Here is a 25,868-nt window from a genome sequence, read left to right as displayed (position 1 = left end):
ATGGACACATGTACTGTACACTCGCAGATGCCTTAACACACACACACACACACACACACACACACACATGCTCACTGTTGTCTTAACTCCGGCGCCACTTCACTCCTTTTTTCCATTTTTATCATTACCCTTCATTCGGACAATCAGCTCCAGGTGGCACAAATTTCCCAACTTAATTAGTTGAAACGTCACAATGTGGCCAAATATGATGAATTCCAGAGCAGCTTTAAGGGGTCGCGGGTCTCCAACGGTGTTATCTTTGGCAGTGGGGCAGGGGTGTCTTTTCTCAGGCCGACACTCAAACCCACCTGCAAATTGGGCGTGATGGCTCTGGGATTTGGCGTGTGTCTGAGTGTGTGTCTAAATGGTAAGACTTACCCCCCCCACCCATGTATACCCTATATACCCTATATACCCTAAGGGTCCACCCAACACAGCAATGGAGTTGTAGCTGGCTACAAAATTGCCCCGTTTCTTTGTAAACAAACAAAAATGTTTGGGGTTATTGTTGAACCCAGTGTGACCTTGAATCAGCATGTCGCCAACACTGCTGCCAGTTCAACGAGCTCTGGCTGTAGCTGCCAACGGCCCACACGGGAACCTTCTGAGTGGCTACAGACTGAAATCAAAAGCAACGGCGACACGCATGATTCGCGCTAGGGCCAACACTCACTTAACAGCTAAGTATTTAGAAGTAAAATTACACCACTAGATGTAATTTATGAGCTTCGGATGTAGCTATACCATGCGAACATAAACATACTGTAGCTTCAGACACTGTGGGACTAATAAAGGCCACGTTCCAGGGCCAGCTAGTCATCAGCAAACAAACTTATTTCCTGGATTTCTGGAGGGATCAGGAATAAATTCGTTTTCTACATCAAAATGGGGCCTCTAAGCGCATAAATGTCATTGTGGCCTGTGAACGATAATGAGGAACCAGTGTGATTCATGGAGAGGGGCCTTGTTGTAGCAACCTGTCTGGTTCCATTAAGTCAGAGGAGAAGCAGACGTCCCCGCGAGTGACTTCTCTGAAACTCGCAAAAGCTAAGAAGAAACTAAAATCCTGACAGATAAGAGGAAAAATATGGATTCCTTGTTGTCCGGGGCGGCCCTCTGCCCTCATTAAAGGCCGGAACTCTGTCGCATACTGAAGTGATTTTCTGATTAGCCAACCCTGCGCCTTGGAGCGCGATGGAGGGCTAATCACGTCCTCATCTCCCAGGTGGAGCAGAAACTTCAGAGCGCACTCTGTTCAGGAAGTAAGTGACGTTTATGCGTTTGTTTTGGCATTAACAGGGTTTACAGGTTTACAGCAGAGGGCCACACCCCTCCCCTTGTTAAGTGGGGCACTTTGGCTTTGCTAGTAAATAAAACCGAAAGTCCTCTGATGAGACGAGCATCAAAGTCCAAGTCCGGGCGTCGCTTTATTTATACCCTTTGGGGGCAGCCTGGGACTACAAGGGTCCAAAAACCAGTCCAGCTGCAATAACAACAGCAGCCAGTAAATCCCTGAAGCTCCCATTTCACCCTCCTGAGAGCAGGACCGAGGCAAAAATAGTCCCCAGAAAAAGGGAAGCGGGTAAGACACGACGCCGCGGGTAAATCCTTAGAAATGCTTTTTTAATTGGCCGAATCTGCCGCATAAGCCCTGCTGCTGGACCACGACCCGAATTACCACCGTGGCTGCTGCTGTTACAGCAGCTTTAGGTGGTGGGGGGGCTGTGTGGACACGCTGGTCCTCTGGCAACACTGGTCAACGTGGACACGTCTGAACAGCCTAACCTAAACAGCAACCTGCTGGTACGAGACCTTGAGTCATGAGTTTACCCTAAAATTAGCCCGATTCTGGAAAGTTGACCGTGGAAGTTTAAATGAAAACATGGAGATGACAGGTAGCTACTTGTTATCCTAGCTGCTGTGGAAGGGTCCGGGTACAGTAGATGGCTGGGAAACCGATTCGTGACTTGCGTGGTGGTATCAACACGTTAAGAGATGTTTTTTTCGGAAACACCTGGAATGACTTCTACCACACCAGGAGCCGGTGGGAAAGAGTCGGCAAGGATGACGGACAATTAGGAGAAACAAGAGATGAAGAGTCTAAAAAAAAAAAGGATGGCGGAAGGAGAAGAGGAGACGGACTGAAAGAGAAGATTTGGGGAGGGAAAAGAGGGCAACAGAGGGACAAGTATGTGCATGAAGGAGTGTTTCTTCTGCAGATTAGCAGTAGCTGCAACCTAATACTTTAATATGCTGCTCAGCTCCGACAGGCCCAGACCTGGTGTGTGTGTGTGTGTGTGTGTGTGTGTGTGTGTGTGTGTGTGTGTGTGTGTGTGTGTGTGTGCGTGTGTGTGTGCGTGTGTGTGTTACAATGACAGATTTTGAAATTTGGATATCCCTTTTCCCGGCAGTGTGTGATCGGTTTAAGAGTAGAAAAAACCGAACAACGTGGTTTGTCTGGAAACGGAGGGGGAGCGTTCATCCTATCGCAGCCTAGCTGGAACAAGACTTCCGTCTTTTCATCAAAAACAGGCAGCCGACTTTTTGAAAAACTGCTAATGTTGCTCTTAAATTACGTGAAACACCTCTGTGTCAAAAGTCTGTCAGCTTCTGCGAAAGTCTCTGATTTTTTATTGTTTATTCCTTCCCTCTCCGAAAGTTTTCCGGGCCAGATCAAGAATTGATGCCTGACAGGGTAAGCCCCGTGAAAAATTCCCACCTGAAGTGATTCGGCATGCACGCCCTCTGATAGCGGCGTTTTCTGTTAGCTTCAGACGGCATAATCGACCGTGGCCTTCAAACAAAGCCGAGGTGTGTTCATTTTCAACAAGTCCGGACTTTTACTGGACCTAAAGGCAACATTCTGCTACTTCTGAGTGAAGAATGTAATCTGATTCCCGTCAGCGATTCAGCTCAATATGCTAATGTTAGCTAGGCTACACCTGATCTGGCTTGAGTTTCCACCAACAGTAGCCAGACTTTGCAGTGTTTTCAAAGAACATAAAATGAGGAAGGTGTGATGTGCGCTGAACTTTGTTGAATCGATAAAGCTCACAAAACCAGGTTAGGGAGAGCTAATTAGCCGTTTCACCACAGCAGGTTTTTACGACAGGTAACGCGCCGATGACGGACGTTGATAGCCGACCGGTTTGTTTGCTCGCACAGAAGCGATTAGCGTGTTTGTGCACGGACGAGATCATTAGCTCTCTTAATGAGGAACAAAACCAGGATAAAGCCGATTATTGACTCGGCTCCAACTTCCCGCTTGTCATTTCTTTGTGTCTGAGACATACAGGAGCAAATATCTGTCTTGCACCCTCCCCTCTCGCTCTCTCTTATAATGTCTCTCTGTCACATGGCGTGACAAACAGGCTAAAACTGGGCCACGGGCGCGGCCCACACTTAAGTTAGCGTCAACAGTGATAAATATTAAAGAAAGGATGTTTCTGCTAGCATAAACGGTGTGAAATCGGGTCAAGCTGCAGATGGAATTTCAAAAACAAGCCCTTCCCGGGCGCTCGCCTCAGCAGTCCGCGCTGGTCCGTAAAAACAATCGCCGGCTCCCATGACACCCTCGAATACTTGCAGTCGCATTTATTGTTCCAGCAGGAACTCTGACCTTGTCCCGTCCACACGTGGCGCACCGCAGGACAAACAGGAACGGCACCCGAGACAAAACACGACACTTTATTGACCGGTCGCGCAGCAGTGAGACGGAACAGGTGATTCACCACAGAGCTTGACGCTCATGACGGCGTATTTACGCTTAAAAGTGTCGAATGTGGTCGACTCATCCCGGAGATTCTGCTGAGGGACTCAAGAGTCCATCTTTAACATAACCACATTTGGGAGTTTAGACCGCCAAAACCCGATTTTCTCAGTGACTTCACGTGTGTTTACGTGGCGTTCATGCCAGCTCCTCTCTTTCAGTTTCCACGCCGACGTGGCGGGCAGACGAGGAGGTCGTCGTGCTTCTAAGAACAGCTACAAATAAAAGAAAAAACCAGATAAAAGCCTCCAAGGAGAGTGTGTGGTCAAGACATGCTGTTAGTGAAACACAACAATGTCAGGATTCACACGAGCTCCGCGGCTAATACGTATTATTTTTCCAAGAAGAAGAAAAAAAAAGCCCTTAAAGAGAGATTTTGTATTTTCAAGGTTGCAGCAAAGCCTCCGGCCTGTTCAGCCTCAGAGACCCAAACGAATGTAACAAACAAACCAATGTTGGGAGCTAAGCTATCCAGCACCCATGCTAGGTGCAAACTAGTGCTTCTGGCTCAGAGCCATGCTATTATCTTTTGTTGTCTTCTGTTAAAATTACTATTTTGTGCCGCCAGCAAGAATCCTAAGATGCTATTTGCCACATGTTGTGTTTGTTAGCTAGCTAGCTAAAGTAGTGACTCTAAAAACTTGAGTGGAGCGATGAGGGAGAGCTATAAAGAGCTAAAACTCTGTTCAGTATGATTAAATATCCCTGCAACAGTAAAGCAGTGAGCTAGTTCTGTCATTTCTGTAAGAAATTGTCAGATGTGGGTTTTTATTCTTGGAAATGAGGTCATAATAAACCTATCCACACTCTCACAATAAACCAGAGGAATTTTACTACAATATTAGCTTTAGTTGGCACCGTCAGCTGTGTTTTACTTTTTGTAAGAACAACAAAATCTTCTGTCTTTACTCCCCCAGGCTGGATTAGAAACAGACATTTTTGCCTTTTTTTATGGATTTGTTAACTGTCCGAGATTGCGTGAACGCTCTGCTGGAAGTGGGCCTCGCGAGATGAGTTTGGAAATACCCTCGGAGAGGAGGGTAACAAGGAAGTGTACATCAGCTGAGCTGCCAAAGCTCCGGCTTCCACAGATGCTAATAGATATGTGCTAATCTGCTTTAGCTGCTGCCGGTCATTCTTTAGCGATGCCGTCAGCTGGGAAGCCTTCCAGCATAAACAAAAGCCACCAACTACGAGGCTAGTCGCTGGTTGCCTCCGTCTGAGGCCCCGCGATCGTACAGGGGGAATCTTTTCCTCCAAAAAGAACATTTAATACACTTGTCCGCAGTGGAACCGAGCTGTTCTGAGGAAGTCGGAGGGATTTGGGATGGCTGACAGGACAGGAACTGGGACAGGGAATGAATGAGCGTGGTCATCGGCCCACACAGAGGTCCTTTGTGTTTGTGTATCAGCTGGAAATCACTAACAAGACTGCAGCCCTCCACCCTCCCTGTATGTGTGCGTGTGTGCGTGCATGTGTGTGCGCGTGCTCAACATGCTAGCCACTGACATTTGCTCTTGAATGGGCAACCGCCGGAGCAGAAGAAGATAAGAAAACACTAGAATAACACTTGCGTCATCCCGCCCCAACAAACGCGACCTATTTAGTGTTCCTGCTGCTGCTGCTGCGTCGACTTTACGCAATAAATGTCGGGCCAGTAGAGGGCGCCGCCGTGGCCGGCAGGTGAGCCCCCCCTTCTTTCCCTCCGCGGCTCGCTCAGAGCCAAGATGCGAAACTGGTGACAAGAACACAAGATTCTGTTTTGTTTTAATCAAAACTTTAATCAAAACGGCCGTTTTAATCAAAACTCGTGATCTCCATCAGCAGGCGTCCACTCGTGACGCTCGTTTCCCCATTTTTAGACGTCCACGTCATCCACGATGGATCTGTAGCATATGTCCCACGTTATGCCGTGTCTCTTCAACCGACTATCAATAATATCTGGTTTTCGAGGGTTGACGAATCTTTTCCTCCCCTGAACCTCCTGGATCCAGAAGAGCCTCATCTCAGATGTAATAATTCAGATACTGTGAGCAAATGGACTCTAAACTGTGAGGTGTTCCCCTTCCTAAAGGCCCGATTCCCCACCCTGTCCAGTCAAAACAGCTGTTGTAGATCAGTGGTCAAAAAGACCCATATTTGCGATGACATCACCACTTTGGGCCGGTTCGGGGGCAGGAGAACCAGGGTCCATCTGGGCCTGACAGAGAAGCAGCTTTGATTGTTTAGAAGTCGGCTTTGATATGAAGCTCGGGCAAAGCCCTACTTGTCTGCTTCCAATCAGCCAGGTCCAGTTGCAGGTTGAATCGGGCCATATCGGATTCTTTGCCCGACTGGCCGATCTGGGCAGAGAGCAGTCGGAGGAGAAACCCATTTTGAGCGTCGTGGTCGGGAAGAGTAATGGCCAAAGATCAGAAACAGCTGAGTCCCATGCAGCGGCGATTAGCGAGGGAGCTATAATAAGAATTCCTGTGTCAGTCCTTGGTCCGTCTCCGTGGAAGCAATTGGAAACCCAGAGCTGACGTGTTTGGCAATGTTTCCCAGCAGGTGCAGATGTTGGACCTCAAACCGAGAGCAGCGGGGAAGAGCGGAGCTAAACCCCTCCGCTAGCTTGAGCCTCGTAATAGCCATGCTGACTTGGGGAGGGTGCCATCCCTGCCCTCCAGTCCTCCTTCTACCTCTTTATGCTGTTTCCTTATTAGCCAAGATCATCAAGTAAGAAGAAACTCACGAGGAGTTCATCTTCCTTTGATCCTCGACTCTAGAGGTATATCACGTTCCAGGATCAGTTGATTTCAGGCTTTAACCACGAAGATTTGCAGGTCCTCCTGTTCTGGTCTACCAATAATGAGACAGACCAGATCCGAGAGTCTGACAGCACCAGATATGATCCTGATCCCAGACATGAACAAGATGGAAGGAGGTCCACTCCTTGACCCTGATTGGAATACTGTGACTTGTCATAATTTATCTCTACCTCTCGCCTGCATTTCTCTTCGCTCAGGCCTCGTCCACATCATTAGCCTCAAGGACGCTGACTCTGGACTAAAACAAGGCAAATTTTTATGGAGCTTCTCACGGCAGCTTCTCAATTTGCCAGACTGAGGCTGCTAAGAGTGATGTATAATTAGCACCCACCAGCTGCCACCTGTGGCTAATTAACCATGCTCGATGCTTAGACCACGGCGGATTTGATCACGAGTCGCTTCAACTTTAAGAAAACGGTGGGAGAAGAACAAATGCTTCACTCCCGGAGATGTGCTGAAGGCCGGACGTGACAGCGACGTCTACAAAGATCAAAGCTATCGGAGGGGGGGGGGGGTCTTGATTCATTAGCAATGAATGAAAACAAAAATACAAAACAAAAATACGTAAGCGCTGTCCTTAAGGATGCTAATCAACAGTTTGGGGTTTCTTGAACGCATCTTTTCCTCTTCATTGCTAAACTAGTACGCTACCTCTGCTAAAAACTTTCTGGGAAGGAAAAAGAAACCTGTGATGTTTAGAAGGGAGAACCAGTTTAGCCGGCCGTCCTCTGGTGCACACGTGGGAGCTTGCCCGTGTTAGCGAGCGAGAACGAAGCAAACTCGGGGCCAACACCAGTGAACCGGCACACCGTGTGGCGCCGCGAGGCTCTGCGAATTAGCCATTTAGCGAGAATAACGGTCTCTCAGAGTAATGAGGAACAGCTACCACACGTTCGTCTACCACAGGCAGCTTATCGGCACTGACATCAGTTAGCTGTACAGGTCCTCAGTGGTTTTCCTGCTGATTCCTGCTACTGAGTTTTGCAGTAGTGGGGGGAGATAAAGACCGGTTTACTGTTTACTGGACACGGGTCCCATTTGGTCCCACTTGTGTGTGTCGTGTCGCTTGCTTGCTCATTGTTGTTGCGGCGTGTCCTCTGGCGGATAATCTAGGCTGAACAATGAAGTCCTATTGTGCTACCTTATTCGTCCCCGAGGACCTTCCACACCTCGGAGCACTTTGCAACCATTTATTTGAGACTTACTCAAGGCCGCCTGGCAATTCTGCACCAAAGGATCACGCAAAGGTGTGACTTTTTCTTGATTATTAAGACAATAGAAGGTTGGTGACGTCACTAAGGAAGAACCAGGAAACCTTAATGACAAGTGGATTATTAATCCATATGCTCGGAAAAGAACTAGACATTCTTGTTCCTGTCCAGCGAGGACCATAGGGGCGGAGCGGCACGCTGATTTTATCGCACAAACGGAGCGGGGAAAGAAAAGTGAGGGAAAGGGCAAAGAAAAATGCAAGAGGGAGAGAAAAGAGGACAAAGGGGCTTATGGGTTTTCGCGCAGGTGTCCACAAATGCTAACGTTCAGACATGCAGAGAGTGGAAAGTCCTCCCGGCTACGTCTGTGAGAGGATGACTGAAACATGACTCAGCAGTATTCTGGGTCAATGTCTGCGTGGGGGCGGGCGTTTGTGAGAAAGTGACTGGAGCAGGAACGCGGCTCAAGTCCGAACGCAACTTTTTTTTACGCTGACTCAGCATAAACCAGGGGTCCCGTATCAGAAAAGTCTGGAGGAGCTTTTCGTCTGCACATGCCGCCGTCTGACTCCACGCACGTAATGATGTGTAAAAATTCCTGTCTCGGAACGAAACGTCGACGATAATGCGACAAACCTGAAACAGATGGGGGCGTGTCCTGGTTGTTGGCTGTTTTTAATGTTCAGCTTTCACCTCCAACCTGTGAGAATGTTGTTTTTCTCAGAGCGTTTTCTGCCCCTCCGGTGGTCCAGGATCCACCGAGTGGCCCAATCACGTGTGACTAGCACACATTATTTAGCTGCAACGAACACATTAACACGAGTTTTCAGCAGAGGCCCATAGCGGATTGTTGGACCGTTCTCGCCGCACGCGAGCCGAGCTCGCTCTAATCAAACGGAGTCTAAACAGAACGCGATTTTATTTGTGATCAAATGTGACATTTGGATGAGGTTTGTGAGCCTTTATGCTGTGTTTATTTCTTTTTTGCCAATCTATTTAGCTGAAATCCATTGTTGAGCTATGGTTCAAATTTTTGCTTAGATTTTGAGGCATTCTGGGACAAAAAAACCTCTTCTCAAGAGTTTAATTCAACACACATGGCCTTCTTATACCTTGTATATTGAAAGCTATATTCCTTTGATGGATGTTCCTCCCCGGTGCCAAATTAGTCCCACCCAGGGGCTCAGGCCTGCACCATTCCTCACAGATGTTCCTCTGTTCATTCCATTAGCGAATCCCTTTATCCTGAAACCTTCTTCCATGTGTTCTCGACACATAGGGAGCATTGGTGCAGTGTTTCCCTCACCTTGGAGATGTAGGCTTTGATGCCCTCAGCCAGCTTCATGCAGGGCTCCCCCAGGAGCTGGGCCAGTTGATCGGGGATGTCCGGATCCTTGTGCAGGGCGTTCAGCAAACTCAGACACTTCAGTTCCTCAGTGACGCCCTGGCTACGCACCTACACAACAAAAAACACGCCAAAACAAAGAGGGGAGGTGATTAAGGGGGAAATAAATGGGGGGAAATGCTTTCCCGCTAGCATAAATTCAGTCTGGTTGTGTCTATCACCCGTGGTTAAATTATTTAAGTTACCAGCCTTGGGTCACTGTCCTAGCCTACGGACCCATTATAGCTACGCTAATCACGCACATACTGACTGAATAAAAGCACTTTATACTCTTGCTTGTCAGCACAATGCAGCTTGTGTTTGCGCTAATGTATCTTAACGAATATGAAAGAGCAGCCGCGATATAAACAGCATCGCTGAAATCCCCGTCACTCCTGTTTACAAAGCGTTCACAGAGAGCAGAAGAAAGCCCATAATCCATTTCTGCATTGTGACCGAGGCCCCCAAAGCACAGTCCCTGACTGTTGGGGCGTGTTTTTGCGACCACGTCTAATTTCTCCGTAGGTTGTGTTTTATGCGTCTTCTGAATAGTCCCATGTTGAGTCGGAAGAGCGATGGTATCAAAGTGTCACCTTGGGGACGAACGTGCCCTTTTGACCCTTTTTGCTTGTGTTTTTGTCAAAACAGACATTTGGTTTGGGAAGTTTTTGAAAGTGTCTTCAGTAATGAAATGAGTTCATTTCCTTGGGAAGGATTCAGGGAATCAATCGATTTATTATCGTCCAAAGATTTTAAGGGTCTCTGGGTTTGCCTAACTTTTCCCCCAACATTCTTCAGCGCCTTTTACATGTCAAGAAGAAAATGCTGCTTGGACGTTACTTAACCGTTGATTAAAGAACCTGAAACCAGAGCTCTCGGCTGCTGGATCGGGTAGTCAAAGTACGACCAAATCTAACGAGACATTTAGAGCAACCACTTCCTTGGGGAAGGGGGTGGGGACGAGAAATACCTTCGTGTTGTTTGGGAAATACCTTCGGGGTTTTGGGATGTAAAGAGAGGTTTAGGTAACATGTGGCACATGTGCACACTTTGGGAAGCGTCCCGGTCCAAAGACCTCGCTAATGCCGAGAACCAGCACCGCGCTCCTTCAGTCCTGTCCTCCACACTTTCCTCTTGACCTCTTCAGTATTGGATGTCCGTCCCTTTTGTCTTCTTCTCCTGTTTCTCCCTCTGGATTTAATTCCTCTTTGGCTAAATTGATCGGATGAGTGGACTTTCCTGTTCCCCATGAACTATTTCCTTGGAATTGACGGCGGTATGACTCGGCGGTTTTGCCCGGTCCTGTCAAAGATGACTCATCTGTAATGGCTTCATGTCTATTTGAAGACAATTGCCCTGACTTTAATTTGACGCACATGTTGTTTATCCAGTCTGGCCACTTTCCGGTTAAGAGCACCGAAACAAATTGGACTTTGGAAATAACAGACATGCTTGAATTTAGGGAATGTTTGGAGGTAATTCTTTGAATTCTTCCCTATGGACCTGCAGTCTTGTTTTTATCCCTGGTGTGATGGCCTCCACTCGTGGTTGCTAAACTACCCATGCTGGCATTTTACTCCAGACCTGTGTTTTGTGTTCTCAAGAGTCCATTTCTCATAATTATATTGGGGTTGCCTCCCGTCTTTGTCGCGGTCCGAGCTACGACAATGGACAATTGGAGGAGTTTCCTGCTCACCAACAGCACCATGTGGCTAATGTCATCCATCCGTGACCCGGTGGGCTGGAGTGGACCCAGGTTTACACACCCCATCCGGCCTCGAAAGTCCCCAACTCCCTCACCACCCCCTCCCCCAGGGATCCAACCTAATGGAGCTAGAACCTGCTGCCACGATGTCTGGAAGTCTTGACCTGCGGCCGCCTCAGGGGAGGATGGAAGAACCGACGAACAAACAAGCAGAAATATGCAGGGGGAAAAATGTGGAATGCCCCCAGGAAAGGTGTAGGTACCCTGATGGGGTATGATGAAAGTTTAAACGTCATCTCAAGTTTTATAAAAGGATGTAAAAGAATTATATAGCTTTACAGTTTCTGACTGAACCATTTTATACTGTGGGAAACTTTGATTGACTGTAACATCAGCTAACAGGATGCAACTCAATCCCAAATGTTAAATGACGTTCTTGATGCGGTTCGCCGTCGGAGCCCGGGTGAAGGAGGAAAGAAGCTCGGTGTCAGAGAGCTGTCGCTCGCGGTAACACCGGGGAGGCTCGCACATGCACAACTGGACCCGGACCAGCTCTGCAACACCCGGAAAGAGAAGTAGGCCTCATTTCTTCCGCAAGCCTCTGCCAAAACACACTCCCAGCACCTCTGGTTGAAGGATTAATTGTTGTTGTGGAGTGTCAGAGTATAAAAACTTTACAGGACGTGAGTGAACGGGTCTGTGCAAGTTCGTATATTAATCTTTGACAGGCTGGAGATAAAGTTCCGACTGTGCTGTGCTCAGCTAAAAGCAAGATTACAGCAACAGTTTCTGTTCTTTTATGTGCTAAGAAGGCGGGAGGCTAAATGTTGTTGGTTTTTCTGCATCTGAGCTTCTCATGCAGCAACAAGTTTTTTTACACTAAAAGCTGGTCAAATCTTTAAAATCCAAAAATTGTCCAACAGGAATCTTAAAACAGGTTAATTGCAGGTTTCATAATGACCTGGTTTGTCTTGTTTTTCTGCTGAGGTAGTCGCTAACTGCAGCTACCTGCTTTAAATTTCCTCATTGCTAAATGTCACCTGTTGCTCCCATTTGTGTCCTGTCTGTGTTCAAACACAAAAACTGCTGTAAACATTAGAATAATGCTACCAACTAAACAAAAATGAAGTGGAATCAGCAGAAACATTAGCCTTGGAACAGACCTGACAGTGTGTTTGCTGCAGTTTAGAGTGTTAGTATTGACGTTAAGCACATTCTCTTAGCACCATGCGATGGAGTTGCAGGTGCTATCCCGTAGTCGTTGAGCAATTTCACTCAAATGCACAAATAGGCTAAGTGGCAATGCTTGGAATCGAATCCCTATGTTCAAGCTCACTGAGCTAATAGATTAGCATGAAAGAAACCTTCAGCTTATTTAGAGGTAAAAGACTGAACATGCTGGAGGAGGAAAAGTGATGTCTGAGGAGATGAAAATGTGAGAGATTCTCCAGGCCCGTGGAGACACGCAGCCCTCTCATCGGGGGGCCCCGTCCTCTCGGGGGGGCCCCGTCCTCTCCAGGGGCCCTGTCCTCCACACTGTTATCATGGACCAGCAACTGGAACCATTCAAGGAGAACCTCTGCTCTCTCTCCTTATTCTATTTGGCCACTTTCTCACCAGTGTACTCAAAGGGTCCTCAACCAGTGACTCTGGTGGATCTCAGGATTTCAGGATCTGGATCACAGCGAGCTGAGACCCTGAGAGGGGAAGGGCCTGGACTAGAACTTTTGATTCTGGCTCAGTCAGGAAGTACCGAACAATGCCTCACTGTTCCGTTCCTTGTGTGTGTGTGTGTGTGTGTGTGTGTGTGTGTGTGTGTGTGTGTGTGTGTAAATTTGGCTGCTCTTGCTTGACACCAAACCCTGAAACAATATCTTAGCAAGTCACTGAAACTAGCTTAGCTTTCGCTATATGTGTGTTTTGTGTGTGTGTGTCTTGGAACTGGTCTGGAAATTTCTTGGCAGTCCAAAACACTCATTAAAAAGGATTAGGAAGAGGAGAAGGTGGCCATGTAACTCAAAGCCAGGAGTGCAAAGTGGACCAACAGTCTGTATTAGTGTGTGTGTGTGTGTGTGTGTGTGTGTGTGCAGAGAAAGTTGGCTGCATTTTAGAATATTTCAATATAGGGGAGCCAGAATGGGTACGCTGATGTGGTGGTTTGTGCGGTTGCCTCACAAAGGTTGTTGGTTCCACTCCAGTTTGTACGTCCTCCCGTGTCTCTGGGTTCTGGTTTTCCTCCCACGCACCATAAACACACGATAAGTTAACTGGACGGTCACCACGAGTGTGTAAGGATCCAAACACCAAATCTGGAGTTAAACGTGGCATGGTGGGCAGGCCTGCTTCAGGACTTGGTTCCAGGCCTGGAAGCAGTTTGTCTGGTTTTGGAAGACGTCTTCACTTTTATTGTCATAGCTTCTAAAAACGAGATCCTGTTTTTACAGATCTGGATGGTTTCTGTGCTGGCTAATCTGAATTTTGACGGTCTTGTGACGGAGCACAGCTGCTCCGTAGCCCAGATTAGCTGGAATTGGGACGTAAACTACGTGATACTGTTGGAGTGTGGGCTGATCCGCAGTTTTATCTGTCAACATGCCGCAATAAAAAAGAATGAATGTTCCTTCGCACCAAAGTTTTACACACGGTTTTCTGGCCCGCTCCTCCTCGGAGCATGTTTTGTTGAAATCCATCTGTAATTTCTCCACTCTCACATCAGACTCGCTTGCTGAAGCAAAACATCCTTATTCCTGGGGTCAAAAACTCCAAATTCCAGCTCGAAAACTACCTGAAGGCCGTACAACACCAAAATTGGTCTTAGCTGATTCAGCTAAAGTCCATCTATGCTGTAGTTTTTAGGGGGGGGGGGGATTTATGATCAACTGGTTGCTGGCTGAAATAAAAGTCCTGGTCCTGGAAAGTTTTTGTGAAAACAGTGCGGGAGTTTTGGTTTGGAACTCAATTTTGAGCGGGTTAAGAGACATTAGCGTGGCTGAATATTAGCTAGCTAAACATAGACTTGATTTATTTGTTAGCGGTCCAAAAAGGACCTTCCTTGGCTCCTTTGTCCTGGGACTCCATTAAAGCAGCCAAACTAGGCAGTTTAAGTCTGGACTACAATTACAGTCTTGCATTCGCAGATTTGTCTCCCAGATGTGGGCTGACAAAGAGCTAGCCAAGAGCAACCACTTTGTGCTCTACCCTGACGAGCGGACCGTAAACAGTCAGTCAGGACTTCATGGTGAAGGAAAACCACATTCAATAGCGCGGTTCTCCCCCCGCTCCTCCAGCAGAACCCCGTCACTCTCGCCCCTCCGTGCCGACCAGTTGTTGGATCTGCCACATCTACTTACAGTCATGGCTTTTTCTGGGATCAAACCCCGTAATTTCCCGATCTTTCATCGAGGATGATCCTGTGACGCCCCTGCTGTGTGTTTTTAAGGACGTGGCTTGCAGATGCTCTGGGATGTCACTAGCTACCAGCCTGTCTCTTGCTACAGTGCAAGGTTCTGGTGGGAAATCTTTGCTTCTGGCATCCAGGTGGACGTCGTCCGACCCTCAGAACAGGAAGCGATCCCTCTCCCCTACAACAGCCTCGCGCAGGATGGCCGACACCAGGACGGTCGGGCCTCAGAATTCCAGAGATCTCAGGCCGAGCCAATGCGTCTGAGCAAGTCCCGACCCAGTAGGGTTGAAGATCCACCAGGATGAGTCATGAGAGCGAAATTATATTTCAACTCCGCAAATGAGCGAGGCCACCTGCGCCACCTCCACCTGTAAACTAGATCCAGGTATACGAATTATTTCCCCGTTGGAGCCTAAAACAAGCTGTACATTCCCCCCCACAGCTCCAGATCTCCACTCCGGGTTTCAGGTGGCTGAGCTTCGTGCGTCAGACTGACACATGTGGCGACCACATGTTTAATTTTTCGCCACATTCTCTTAAGAGAAAAAAATCTGCTTCTGCTTCGAGGGCCATAATGACATCATCAGAAAGTGGTAGCTTTTTTTGTGGTGACACATGCTGACGGAAAGACCCCCGGGTCGTCCCTGCCTTCCCGTACCTTCTGCCACTCCCTACCTTCGCGTGTGGAACAGTAACCTCCATTCTGGCCTCGCTCCAGTTTCAATACAGCCTAAAAAGGAGGGCGGACCTGCCTGCTGGTATTCTCCCTGACTTCCTTGTTCCTTGAAACAATTAAAACTGTTTCTGTTTAAGTGAAGTCAAGATCCCGCCTGATAAAGACACGGGCTCCGCGTCTGTTTATGGGAGTCGGAGCTGCGCTATCTCAGCCGGTGGCGTTGAGAAATGAAGAGCCGCTGTAAAGCTGGGTTCTCGTCTGAGGGGTTCGGTTTCTGGTTCTCGTCACCCAGCCGAGACCAGGGGGAAGAGGGAAGAGAAGACAGAGGGAGGGAGGACGGGGGAAGGGGTCAGGACTTCCCCCGTCTGTATCCGTCACCTGTGCACATGCCGGGGAAGGAGAATGTGTTTACCCATGACAGCGACCGAGAGGAAAGCTTAAGAGGGGGTCGAGCAGAGGATGGGCGCATGGAAACGAGGGAGAAGAAGAACGAATGACAAACATTTCCACGTTAGCCACCAAAACCCGACACTAAAACCATGCTAGCATCGCGACTTGGGTTGGCTAAGCAGACCAGTCTGTCCTCTGTGGGGAGGCTGGGATTAGACAAGTAAAGCTGACATGAAGGAGACGGATGGCTTTGGTGACGGAACCGACCCGCGGCGGCGAGCGCGGCGACAGCCCATGCGGGCAGCACCAACATGGGTGGGCACCACTCAGTGGTGACTCAAGACTTCCTGAAAAGAGCTGATGTGCTTGTGCTGACAGTCATTTCTAACTGGAGTCCAGATGTCTCCAATGACAACCGTCGCCAATTTTCACGGACGGTAATTTTGTCGGAAACCAAATGAAAATGATTCTGTGTATCAGTTATTCCCAGCGAAAAAAAACCAGCGTCATCTCTCTTCCCCGACCAGCTACCGTGCACGCGTGCAGCTGCTCGTGCATCCGTTTCCCGATGACAGCCGAGTTGTCTTCAGTTGGAAGAGCCGCGCTCCTTTTTGAGTTCATTTTTTAATTTCAGCTACCCAATGAAATCTGTCTTCTCGTGACAGTGTCGTCATGGTGACTGAGGGGGGTGATTTTATTACTCCCAAGTATTTAACTAGCATAAAATGCTAACCCTCACCATAAAACTGGATTAGAGGGAAGAAAAGGTGCCATAATGCATCTAACAAAAGTTAAACTGTGTATGTTAGCATCTCAACAGCTTGATTTAGTTGCAGTACGCATGATCCCTTGCCGTATCGCTGCCTCCCCCGCTCAGAGTAACTTCTCTAGCCCGTTCCTATGGCAACACAAATCCAAACCCTCGTCCACCGCGAATTTATGGGGGATTTCATTGTAGCAGCTAAAGCACCCAGGTCCTAGCGGGGGCCTGTCAGGCATCGGCCGGCGCCCGCCCCATGACGTAAATATTAACCAACTACATCTGTGATATGTGGAACAAATGTCGTAAAAAAACAGAGCAACAAAATCCGAGCGGAGAGCAGAGACATGGACGCCGTCGATGAGGGGGTCAAGGTTGCAACTAAGAAAACAAACATGGACTTTCTTACACGTTTATCTCAGCAGTGAGATACGTGGTTTTTGGCTCACGGTGCTGGTTTTTTTTATACATAAATAATCCTCCTCTACTCAAGGGAACATCCAGAATATGATGGAATGGAAAATAGACCCAAACTGCCGGATGAAACATGTGGAATGCCGACGGTCCATTTTAAGGAGCCCCCGCGGGTGTTGCTGAAGGAGAACCTGCAGGAAATGTAGCTCTGCAACCAAGACAGGGTCGTTTTGGCAAACACACATGAGCCGAAGATGCTCGAAGGGCACCGGGGGAAGGGGAGGTGTCATGTGATCACAGTCCAGGGCGGGAGCGGGGCGCTGAATCCACCCAAAGGCCCGCGTCATACCCAAGCCGAGCAAAATTCGCTCCTCGCAATCATCTGTGTATTTATTCCAATAATGCTCGGAGCGCTAATGGGGAAATGGTGCCATGGTGACGGGCCTGTCCAGGCTTTAATTAGCAGCAGAGAGCGACCCGTGTTGACGGGTTTACGGCCAGAACCTCGCCAGAACGCTCAAACAAGAGCCTAAAGATGTGAGGATGCCTCAGGTTTACGTTTGGATACGCTGTTTCACTGATTAGCGCAGGAAGCGGCGCACGGTTAAGAAACACGTAATTTTCTATCAACTAATAAAACAATGAACATTGTTTATCAATGAGCCGATTGAATTAGCACAAAAGTGTTTTTTTTAAAACATTTTCTTAAAATTATACATCTGAACATCAATGAAAACAATTCCTATTTAACATTTTTTTCATATCTTTTCGCAGTTAATCACAAAATAAACGTTCCATTGTTTCGATGTATTACTGATGAGAAATAAGTTTCTTCCTGATTTAGTCGACTTTGACCACAACAGTCCCATAAAAAGCTAAAAAAAACATCGTAAATGATCTTGTTGCACATTCAGCAGCGCTGATACGGCGGCGATCTGTCCTCGAAAATCATCACAAGCTGCGTTTATCAGCACTTTAAAGTCGTGTTGACTGAGCAAACACGGTGATAAGGCCCCTCTGCCCCCCCCCCCCCCACACACACACACACACACACTCGCGTCCTTGGTTTAACAGTCTGACACGTGAAAACAGGATATTTGCGTTCTCACGTTGGAATGCTCATCAGGATGCAACTACAGCTGTCTCTGTGTGTGTGTGTGTGTGTGTGTGTGTGTGTGTGTGTGTGTGTGTGCGCATTTAGATGACGAAATGTGAGCCCTCGCTTCATCTCCAGCCGCTTTCAGTTTCACTTTTTCTCTAATCTGCTTACAGGAACCATTTCGGTTCTTTTCCACATGGGTGATTCAACAGGAGCTAAAGACAAGAATTGGGCGTGAAATAGCTGACTTATGTGTCCATTTATTTGACTGAATCAAGCTCTGTTGTCAGAAGAGTTTGCAGTTTCAACAAGCAGCAACTTCATTTATTTTGTTTGCCAGCGACGGCTGTTGCTCCTGTTAGCGAGCGCCGATGATGTTAGCTTTCCCACATTCATATTAGGAATGATTTCCCGTGTCATTACGTTATCCTCGTATTAGCTTTAATCTTTTGATGAAGATGCAAGATGATGCTAATGTGCATTAGCCTCCATTAGCCTTGTGCATATCTGCTTGAGTGCACCGTACACTATTTACACATGTAGCGCACTCGCTCCCCTGTTGCGCCCACAAAAATAGCAAACAGGCTAGCGGAAGGCCGTGTCCTCCCCAAACGGCTGCCTCGTAAAGAGAAGAAACCACTTGTGTCACGTCGAAAAAATTCCTCCCCCCTCGAGCCTGAAAACCAACTGTAACTTAATTCTCTGACTTCAACCATAACACACAGAACGGGGGGGGGGGGTAGAGGGACGGGAGACTTGTGTGCTTTGGCGGTGGGGGCTGGTGTCAGGGGCCTCCCCTACCTGAATTAAATCAAAATATTTTGTTGCAAAGGATCCGAGTAAAATTAGTTACCATGGGTGGGTTCGTGGGGGGGCTTCCATGGACCCCCCCCCCCCCCCCCCCACACACACACACACTCACATGGGCCGAGCCGGTGATTCTGTTTCCAACCTGAAACTCCGAAGTAAACACACCAGATTTATGTGGTCCAGAACAGGGGTGGACGCCGCCTGTCGGGGGCGGGGGGGGGGGGGGGGGGGGGGGGGCATCTGACCAAGGCCACACAGGGAGCCTGGAGAGAGTTGTCAGCACTAGTGAATGTTTAAAAACGCTATTATTAGCCTCGTAATCAGGTGACCACAGCAGTCCCAGCTGCTCCTTTGTCACCACTTGCTGGGTGTTTTAGCATTCATGCGGCTTCTGCTAGCTGGCAGGGCCGGACCACCTGCAGCGCGCCAGGCTCGGCGCTTCCACCCCGACCCCCTAGGAGCAGCGGTTTGGGTTTTGGTGGACCGATAATCTACACACCTGCAGGGTTTAGGCCTGGGGGGCCCAAATCCAGTCCTCGGGGGCCGCAGACGAGACACTTATTTGGTTGTGATGGATTGGCTGAAGTGTAGCTCCGGTGGAGCCAGTTCCAGTTACCGGTTTAGTTGCGGCTCAGGTCAGCTAATCAACTACCCCCAATTCATTGCTGGCATCAGGCTGACGAGTAAACAAAGACCCGAGTAAATTGCTCACAAATGTAGTGGGCTCAGCAGGAAACGGCTAAAATTACGTGGGCCCGAACCTTCAGATGTAATTACATGCTTATAAAGGCAACGGGGGTCTTTCTTTGATACGGCCCTGCTTCCAATGCCCGACATCAAAGAGCGGGAGCTGCTAGCGCCCGTCGTGAACGCCCCGACTGGAAATCTGACTGTGATTTAACGCCAGGCCGAGCAGAAGAATGTCAACATTTAGCGGGACACTTGGCCCCCGGGGGCTAACTTATGATGTCGCACACAAAAGAGACGCACAAGTGGCACAAAGGACGACGGAAAGGACACAGAGTGGCACTGGGAGGTGGACCCCACAAACACACACACACACACACACACACACACGCGCATGCACAAACAAATGCTCACAGCGAGTGTATTGTTGCGTGCACTGGTGAGTCAGTGAACCCAAACAATAATAAAGTGGTTCAGTGAAGTGTGAGGAATGGAATGCCAACACACACACACACACACACGCACACACGCGCGCGCATACACACAATCGCACACAGGAAAAATGTTATCCAAATCAACTGATCAGCACCAGGGATCAATAGTAATGAGGTAGATTCTCTTTGGAGATCCTGGTTTAATGCTAAATTAAAGCGTAGCAGCGAATCGCCTTCAGGCGCAACAAGGAAGTTGTGAAATACTTGTAACTTTGTCCAGTTTAAAAGTTTAAATGCTGTTTAAATTCCAGTCGCCGCAAATCTCGCCTCAATCCGCCACAGTCGGGAAGACAGGGAAACCAGTCTGCGGTAGCTTAGCAAAGTTAGCAAATGTAGAAAAAGGCGGGAAAAAGTTTCATTATTTACAGGCTGATTTATAGTAACTAAAAAAAACGACAACATTGACTGAGATGGAAAATAACAACTATCGTTGTTGTCGTTTGAGAAACAAAGTAATTGAGGCCGCTGTTAGCACTGCGGCTAAAAACAATCTATCTGTAATCTATCTGCATTCCAGGGTTATTTCCAAAAACAAGCTAACCCACCCCAATAAAAATAAAAAAACAGGATTCTCCTCGGACTTTGTTATATTCAACAGATCGTTGCTTTCTGGCGCTTAATTTCGGAACACCTAAATTTATTTAATGACTCAATTTTCCATTTATGTTTCCGTCACTGCGAAAAAATGATTTACTTTTCGAATGTTTTACATTTTGCTCTTCGCGTTATATTCGTATTATAATTGGAATCATAAAGCTTAAAAGTGCTGAAACAAATCCGATTCTTTTACAGTTCGGCACCTTTTTGTTCTCTTCTTCGACACAACTGCCGTGTGCACAAATTCCGACCTGAAGCTCGCCGGCGTGCACCAGCCTCTGGGACCGCGAGGGCAGTCCGGGAGCGACCTGGAGGGTTCCTCATTGTTCTGAAGGGTCTTTTGTCTCCAGCGGGCTGGTCCCGGGGTGGAACTCTGCAGCCATTCAGCTGGCCGCCTGTTTTTGGATTAAAAATAGTCGGCCTTCGCATGAGAACCGGGGGAATCCCCTCGTGCCAGACACACACTCGGGTGTGTGTGTGTGTGTGTGTGTGTGTGTTTTGGGTCTGGCTCTGTCCGGTATCATCCCTATACTGTTCTGTCTTCCTGCGCCACAAACGCGTCAGCCCCGATGAGATCGTGTATTAGCTTCTTATCTGATGGCTGAGATTTGTTTGTGCGGAGAGTTTCCGCAGTCGCAGCGCGACCGGACAGACTCTGGCGAGTGTTGACGCTCCCGCGTCGCTGCTCAGGAAGGCCGCGAAGCCCGAAAGAGTCCCGGATACAAAGCAGCGCTGGCTGAGACCTCGGGAGGAGTCAGGTGATTTAAAACGTCTTACGCTGACGTATTTGGGGCCCGAGCACGAACGGCGCCGAGGCCTTTTCTGAAACCGGAGGAGGGACGATTTCCCCCTGCGACCGCGCTCCTCGGAGTCCGTTCAGGGAAAATTACTTTTAATTGAATCAAAATCGGCGCAGAATCCTGGTGGGAAAGACACACGTGGAAGTTAGCTATTCAAGCTAGGTTTTAGGGGCCGATCTCTATTTCCATTTTTATTTCCCCCCCGTTATTGGAACACCAAAAATGAAAAAGGGTTTTTTTTTCAATCTTCGATCAATTTCTTTTCAGTGTTCTATTAGTGGAAAGCATTAGCAGACAACTCTAAATGGTTCACAAGTGGTACCTAGCTCGTCGCATCCCGATACGCAATATAGTGTCCAATGGACAAGCCCAGTCGATGGAGGTCCGTTTGTAGGGGCTGCCCGGCGTGACCGATTGCTCGGGCCTCTGCGGCTAACTTACGGCCCCTCAGAGGAGGCGCCCTGTGCTTCACACCTCTGTACATGTGAGCGAGATGATTCACGCATCTCACAGGATTTTTTTTGGGTTCTGTTTTTTAAACCCCGCAGGTCTGGAAAACACGTTTAAACACGAATTGCTTTACAAAGGTGACCCGCACCAAGTCGAGGTCATCAGGATACTAAAGACACCCACATACAAATGTAGCAGCAAATTTAGATGCTAATTTGATATTAATCCCTATTCAGAAGAGTTTTGTTTCTGCCATTAAACGTAAAAATAAAAATAAAAACCCTTATTTTAGCATTTCTGCTGCTGGATAATTGAGCTGAAATCTAAAATTAAAAGCTATTTAGTTTTTTTGACGTATTTTGATTAGCAGAAACCCCAAAGTTTTTTCTCTTTTTTTAGCGGCGCTGCTGGGACAGTTTAGCCGAACTCAGCAGCCGTTTGCGCAGAAAAGAGCGCTAATGAACGATGCGGGGAGATCCCGCCTGACCTGCGTGATCCGCCTCTGAGCGAAACATCTGTAACCTGCTGAAAATGTGTTCAATGTGTTCCCGGAGCAACCGACCCCGGATCAACGCCGACAGACGGATTTCTAAAAACAAAAAAAGCTCCTGACAAGTCAGATTAAGTCAGTTCGGGATCGTCTAAAAGGTCCCGGTGTCATTAAAGTTCGGAGATGGTGCGCAAAAAAGCGACATTTGCCCCCAGAACTCGTGGGTTTGGAAACCACCCTTACCTGCGAGATGGACATGTTCAGGTAGAGGAAGAGCCCAGTGGTGGAGGCGATCTGGAGCACCACCACCACCAGCACCACCATCGCCACCCACATCTTGGACGGCGCTTCCCGGCGCCTCGTCCCGTTGGCGCCGCCGGCGGGGACCATCATGTAGGTGGTGGACTCGCTGCTCACCGATCTGAAATAATCCTGGTGCTGCTGTGCGCTCGGAGTGGCCATGGCATTCCCGACGCATGAGCAGAGCACGAAACGGCGGAACAATGGCCCGGCAGCAGAACCCGCACAACCCGCAATGGTCGGGCTACAGCTCCATGCGTTTCCTGCGGTATTTACTCGATCGCGCAACAAAGCCGGACAGAGAGACTCGTGGCGGTGCGGGAGGATCAGGAAGAGACGCCTGGAGTCAGAGCTGCGCCGCGTCCATGTCCGCTCGGAGCTGCCGCTGCGTTCAAGGCGCGACTGGTGCTGCTGGAGGCGGCAGCGCACGACTGATGAGCCGCGGCCGGGAGAGGGCTGTAAAAGGGGGCCGGCTTAACCTCTCCATCACCCAGGAGCTGCGGAGGTATGCGCACCCTCCCTCCACCCCTCCCGCCCTCCCTCCACCCGCTCGGACGCGCGACTCCGCGAAGTGGAGAAGAACTTTGGAGGATTTGATGAGTTCTGAATATTCCAGAGAGGGTTCAGCAAAACGGTCCCCGTGATGCATCTGGGTCCCCTCTTAGTCCGGGTCCAGTTTTCCTGCTGCTGACGAGCAGAGAGGGGGCGCTCGTGCTCGTGATTTCGAAAAAAATTGAAAAACCAAAACAGAAAGTTAAATTGACCATTTTAAAACTGTTGAGAATGTTGAGAAAACTGGAAAACATCATACAACCCTCGATATGCTCACTAATAATGCTGCACTGGCCTTCTGTCCATTATTTAACGTTATTCTTATTTAACGTTATTCTTATTTAACATTATTCTCTCATCGTGACCATGTTATTTCATTTATTCTTATATCACCTTAATTGTAATTTATTTTCATTGAATACCTTTATTTGATATGAATCTGTCGGGGTTCCCTTCAGGAGTCTGTGGTCCACTGGGGCATTTGTGGTGTCCCCTAGTAGGACCCCTGTTCATGGGGGGGGGGGGGGGGGGGGGGCTGCTGTCCACTGTAAATCCTGGACGAGGATGGACCGTCGCAGGACTGTAACCGTGGTCTGTTTTAACAGGACTAAAGTGGTGAATGGAGAACTGGTGACTGTTCATCAATACCCAAAGCAAGAGACAAAGACGGAGCCGCCACACCGAGGCTAGCTGAGGCTAGCTGAGGCTAGCTGAGGCTAGCTGAGGCTAGCTGAGCCGAGTGTGGCGATACGACGTCAACTTGCTGCCGAAATGGTCCCGTCTCCCGTTCTTTAGAGCCCCACATCAAATATTGACCCGTAAGGTGAGTAAACCAGGGCAACAATCAACTTAAAGCCACATTTTTGGGGGGTGGTGGGTGACAACAAAAGCCTCTGTATACACTGAACAACTGCCCCATCTATCTATCTATCTATCTATCTATCTATCTATCTATCTATCTATCTATCTATCTATCTATCTATCTATCTATCTATCTATCTATCTATCTATCTATCTATCTAGAGTATCAGCAGTGTTTGGATTTAAAGTGACTATCGTTCTCAGGAGAACCCCAGGGTTCTGTACTCGGCCCCTGTGGAACACGCTAATCTCTGCCTGCAATCTTTCGTACGGTTGCATCTTCTGTATTTAGGACTTTGATGGGCTCTGGCGGCCCGTGACCCTCCACAACCCCTGAAAAGAGTTTGTTATAAAGTGGTTCCAAAAGATGAAAGCGAGCAGCTGCGCTACAGATTCAGATGTAATTCCCGACAGTGACATATATGTGGGTGAACTGGGGCCAGTCGGCTCACGGGTGTTGGGAATGTTCTTATCTTAATGCCCTCACACGTCTTTAATGTGTCACGGCAGAGTGAAAAACTACTGCAGGCTCCTCAGACTCAGCTGGGAGGATTAGGAACCCGGCAGAGAACAGTCAAATAAAAAAACATCTCCTTTAAAAGAACACTCGGTAAATCAGCCGTCTCTTTGTCTCGCTTCGATCTGCAGAAACAGCTGGGACGAGCTCCTTGTGCCCAGCTATCACAACTGGTTAGAGCAGATGGGAGGCTGAGGCCGCCGTGGTGCATCATGGGAGTTGACTGTAAGTTTCTATTTTTGACGATGGATCACCCAAACATTGTTTCCATTTTATAAAAGTCATAAAGTGGTTTACCAGCGTGTTTATCTGCCTTTTCTTCTGTCCGTTATCACTGGTAAAACCATAAAGAAAACTCTTTATTGTTCACAGCGGCTAACTTTCAATGCTAAACTAAACACAACCAATAGAGTTTGGCTGATTGTGGAAAACAGGCTATGAACAAATCCTGTTTCGATGTGATCGCTCTTTTACACTGCTGTTATTACGATAAATAATGCTAATACAATAACTGAGTTTGAATTTGTAGGTAATTAATGATAATTCATGGAATTACAACAGTTTGTGAAGTAAAAACATTACCAATTATCAATGTTCTTTTTTGATCAAAATTCCTTTGACAGTTTTCTAACTAATTAGCGACCAACACACACAAAAACGGATATTTTTCTGTTCTTTACACAAGTTTAGCTAACTTAAGGTTGTTAGCTTTATAACAGTGCTACTTTACAGCAGTTTCAATTCTTCTTATTTTTATTCCAATCATGAACCCTGTTGGTAAACATCCTCTTCAGTTATTCCGTGTTTTTCTAAATCGGGACAGCTGACGCTCACATATCCTGCGTATGCTAGCTGGTTCCCCTGGGGCCAGACATGACACTCTGGGAACCTCAATTGTCTTTTGATCCACGAGAGCTCTTGTGGAATCCAGGTGTTGCCTGAAAAAAAAATGGTCCTAAGCCCAGGTTCTTTTCCAGAAAACTCCCATTCAATCCAACTGGGCCTCAAACCAGATGTGCGCGGTTGGGACGCACAGGAACGCTCCCGTGTCGGGCCCTGCTTGAGCCGAACGGCCCCGATGGAGCGAGCTGAACCGGGGTGCCAAAGTAAATCTGACACTGGTTGGGTTTGAAGAGGACAGCTGGGGGGCAAATGTTTCCAGGACTGTGGGTGGGGCCTCTGAGAGTGAGACATCTCAGAAACGTGAGGTCACCTGAGGCCCGACGTGATGGATGATGTGAGAGAAGCCCCGCCCCCTTAGCCAAGAACTTCAAGTAACCCATTCATGTGCTAAATCACTCAGGTAAGGTAATGTATTTATATCAAGAAATAAATAGAGATGGTCACTTTTGTGAACACATTAGCATACAGACGTTAGCATGTGTCTGGAAACGCGCTTGGAAAGATCCTCACAGCTGGAACATCTGTAGGGATTTTCAAAATATGATTTTACGATCGCAGGTTTATGGCAGAACAATTCTGCAAAGTCATAAAATCTGGCTTCCCGCGGACCTCCACCGTTTCCATCTCGCCCAGGTCGACAAACTCCAAAAACTTTGAGTTCCCCTCAAAGCTCTGTCATTAAAATATTCAAACGTTAGCATGTTGTTATTACAAAAAAATCCCCACTTTCACACACCCTCTGTGTGTCATCACACTTTTTCCATCTCGCTCTCCAACAATGTGACAAC

At 48.0% G+C, this 25,868-nt stretch overlaps 1 protein-coding gene and 1 long non-coding RNA gene across 3 annotated transcripts in view; one reads left to right on the top strand and one right to left on the bottom strand.

Moving 5' to 3' along the window:
• tnfsf10l (TNF superfamily member 10, like) overlaps nt 1-22,670 on the bottom strand; it is a 26,523-nt gene extending 3,853 nt beyond the window's left edge. Inside the window, exons 1-2 of the mRNA XM_003966845.3 lie at nt 22,191-22,670; nt 9,095-9,244 (exon numbers count right to left, since the gene is read on the bottom strand). Of these exons, the coding sequence (XP_003966894.1) occupies nt 9,095-9,244; nt 22,191-22,409 (369 nt within the window). The 5' untranslated portion in view covers nt 22,410-22,670. The remainder of the gene's footprint in view (nt 1-9,094; nt 9,245-22,190) is intronic.
• On the top strand, nt 22,617-25,868 carry LOC115250853 (uncharacterized). 2 transcript variants are annotated; one of them, XR_003889421.1, is made up of 5 exons: nt 22,617-22,752; nt 23,405-23,622; nt 24,309-24,402; nt 25,155-25,480; nt 25,639-25,868. It is a non-coding gene; the product is annotated as an uncharacterized lncRNA (long non-coding RNA). The 2 variants fall into 2 exon arrangements; XR_003889420.1 differs by having other exon boundaries at nt 25,155-25,868.

Source organism: Takifugu rubripes, chromosome 8, assembly GCF_901000725.2.
Source record: "Takifugu rubripes chromosome 8, fTakRub1.2, whole genome shotgun sequence".
NCBI lineage: Eukaryota > Metazoa > Chordata > Actinopteri > Tetraodontiformes > Tetraodontidae > Takifugu > Takifugu rubripes.
This window is presented reverse-complemented; position numbering and strand designations above follow the sequence as displayed.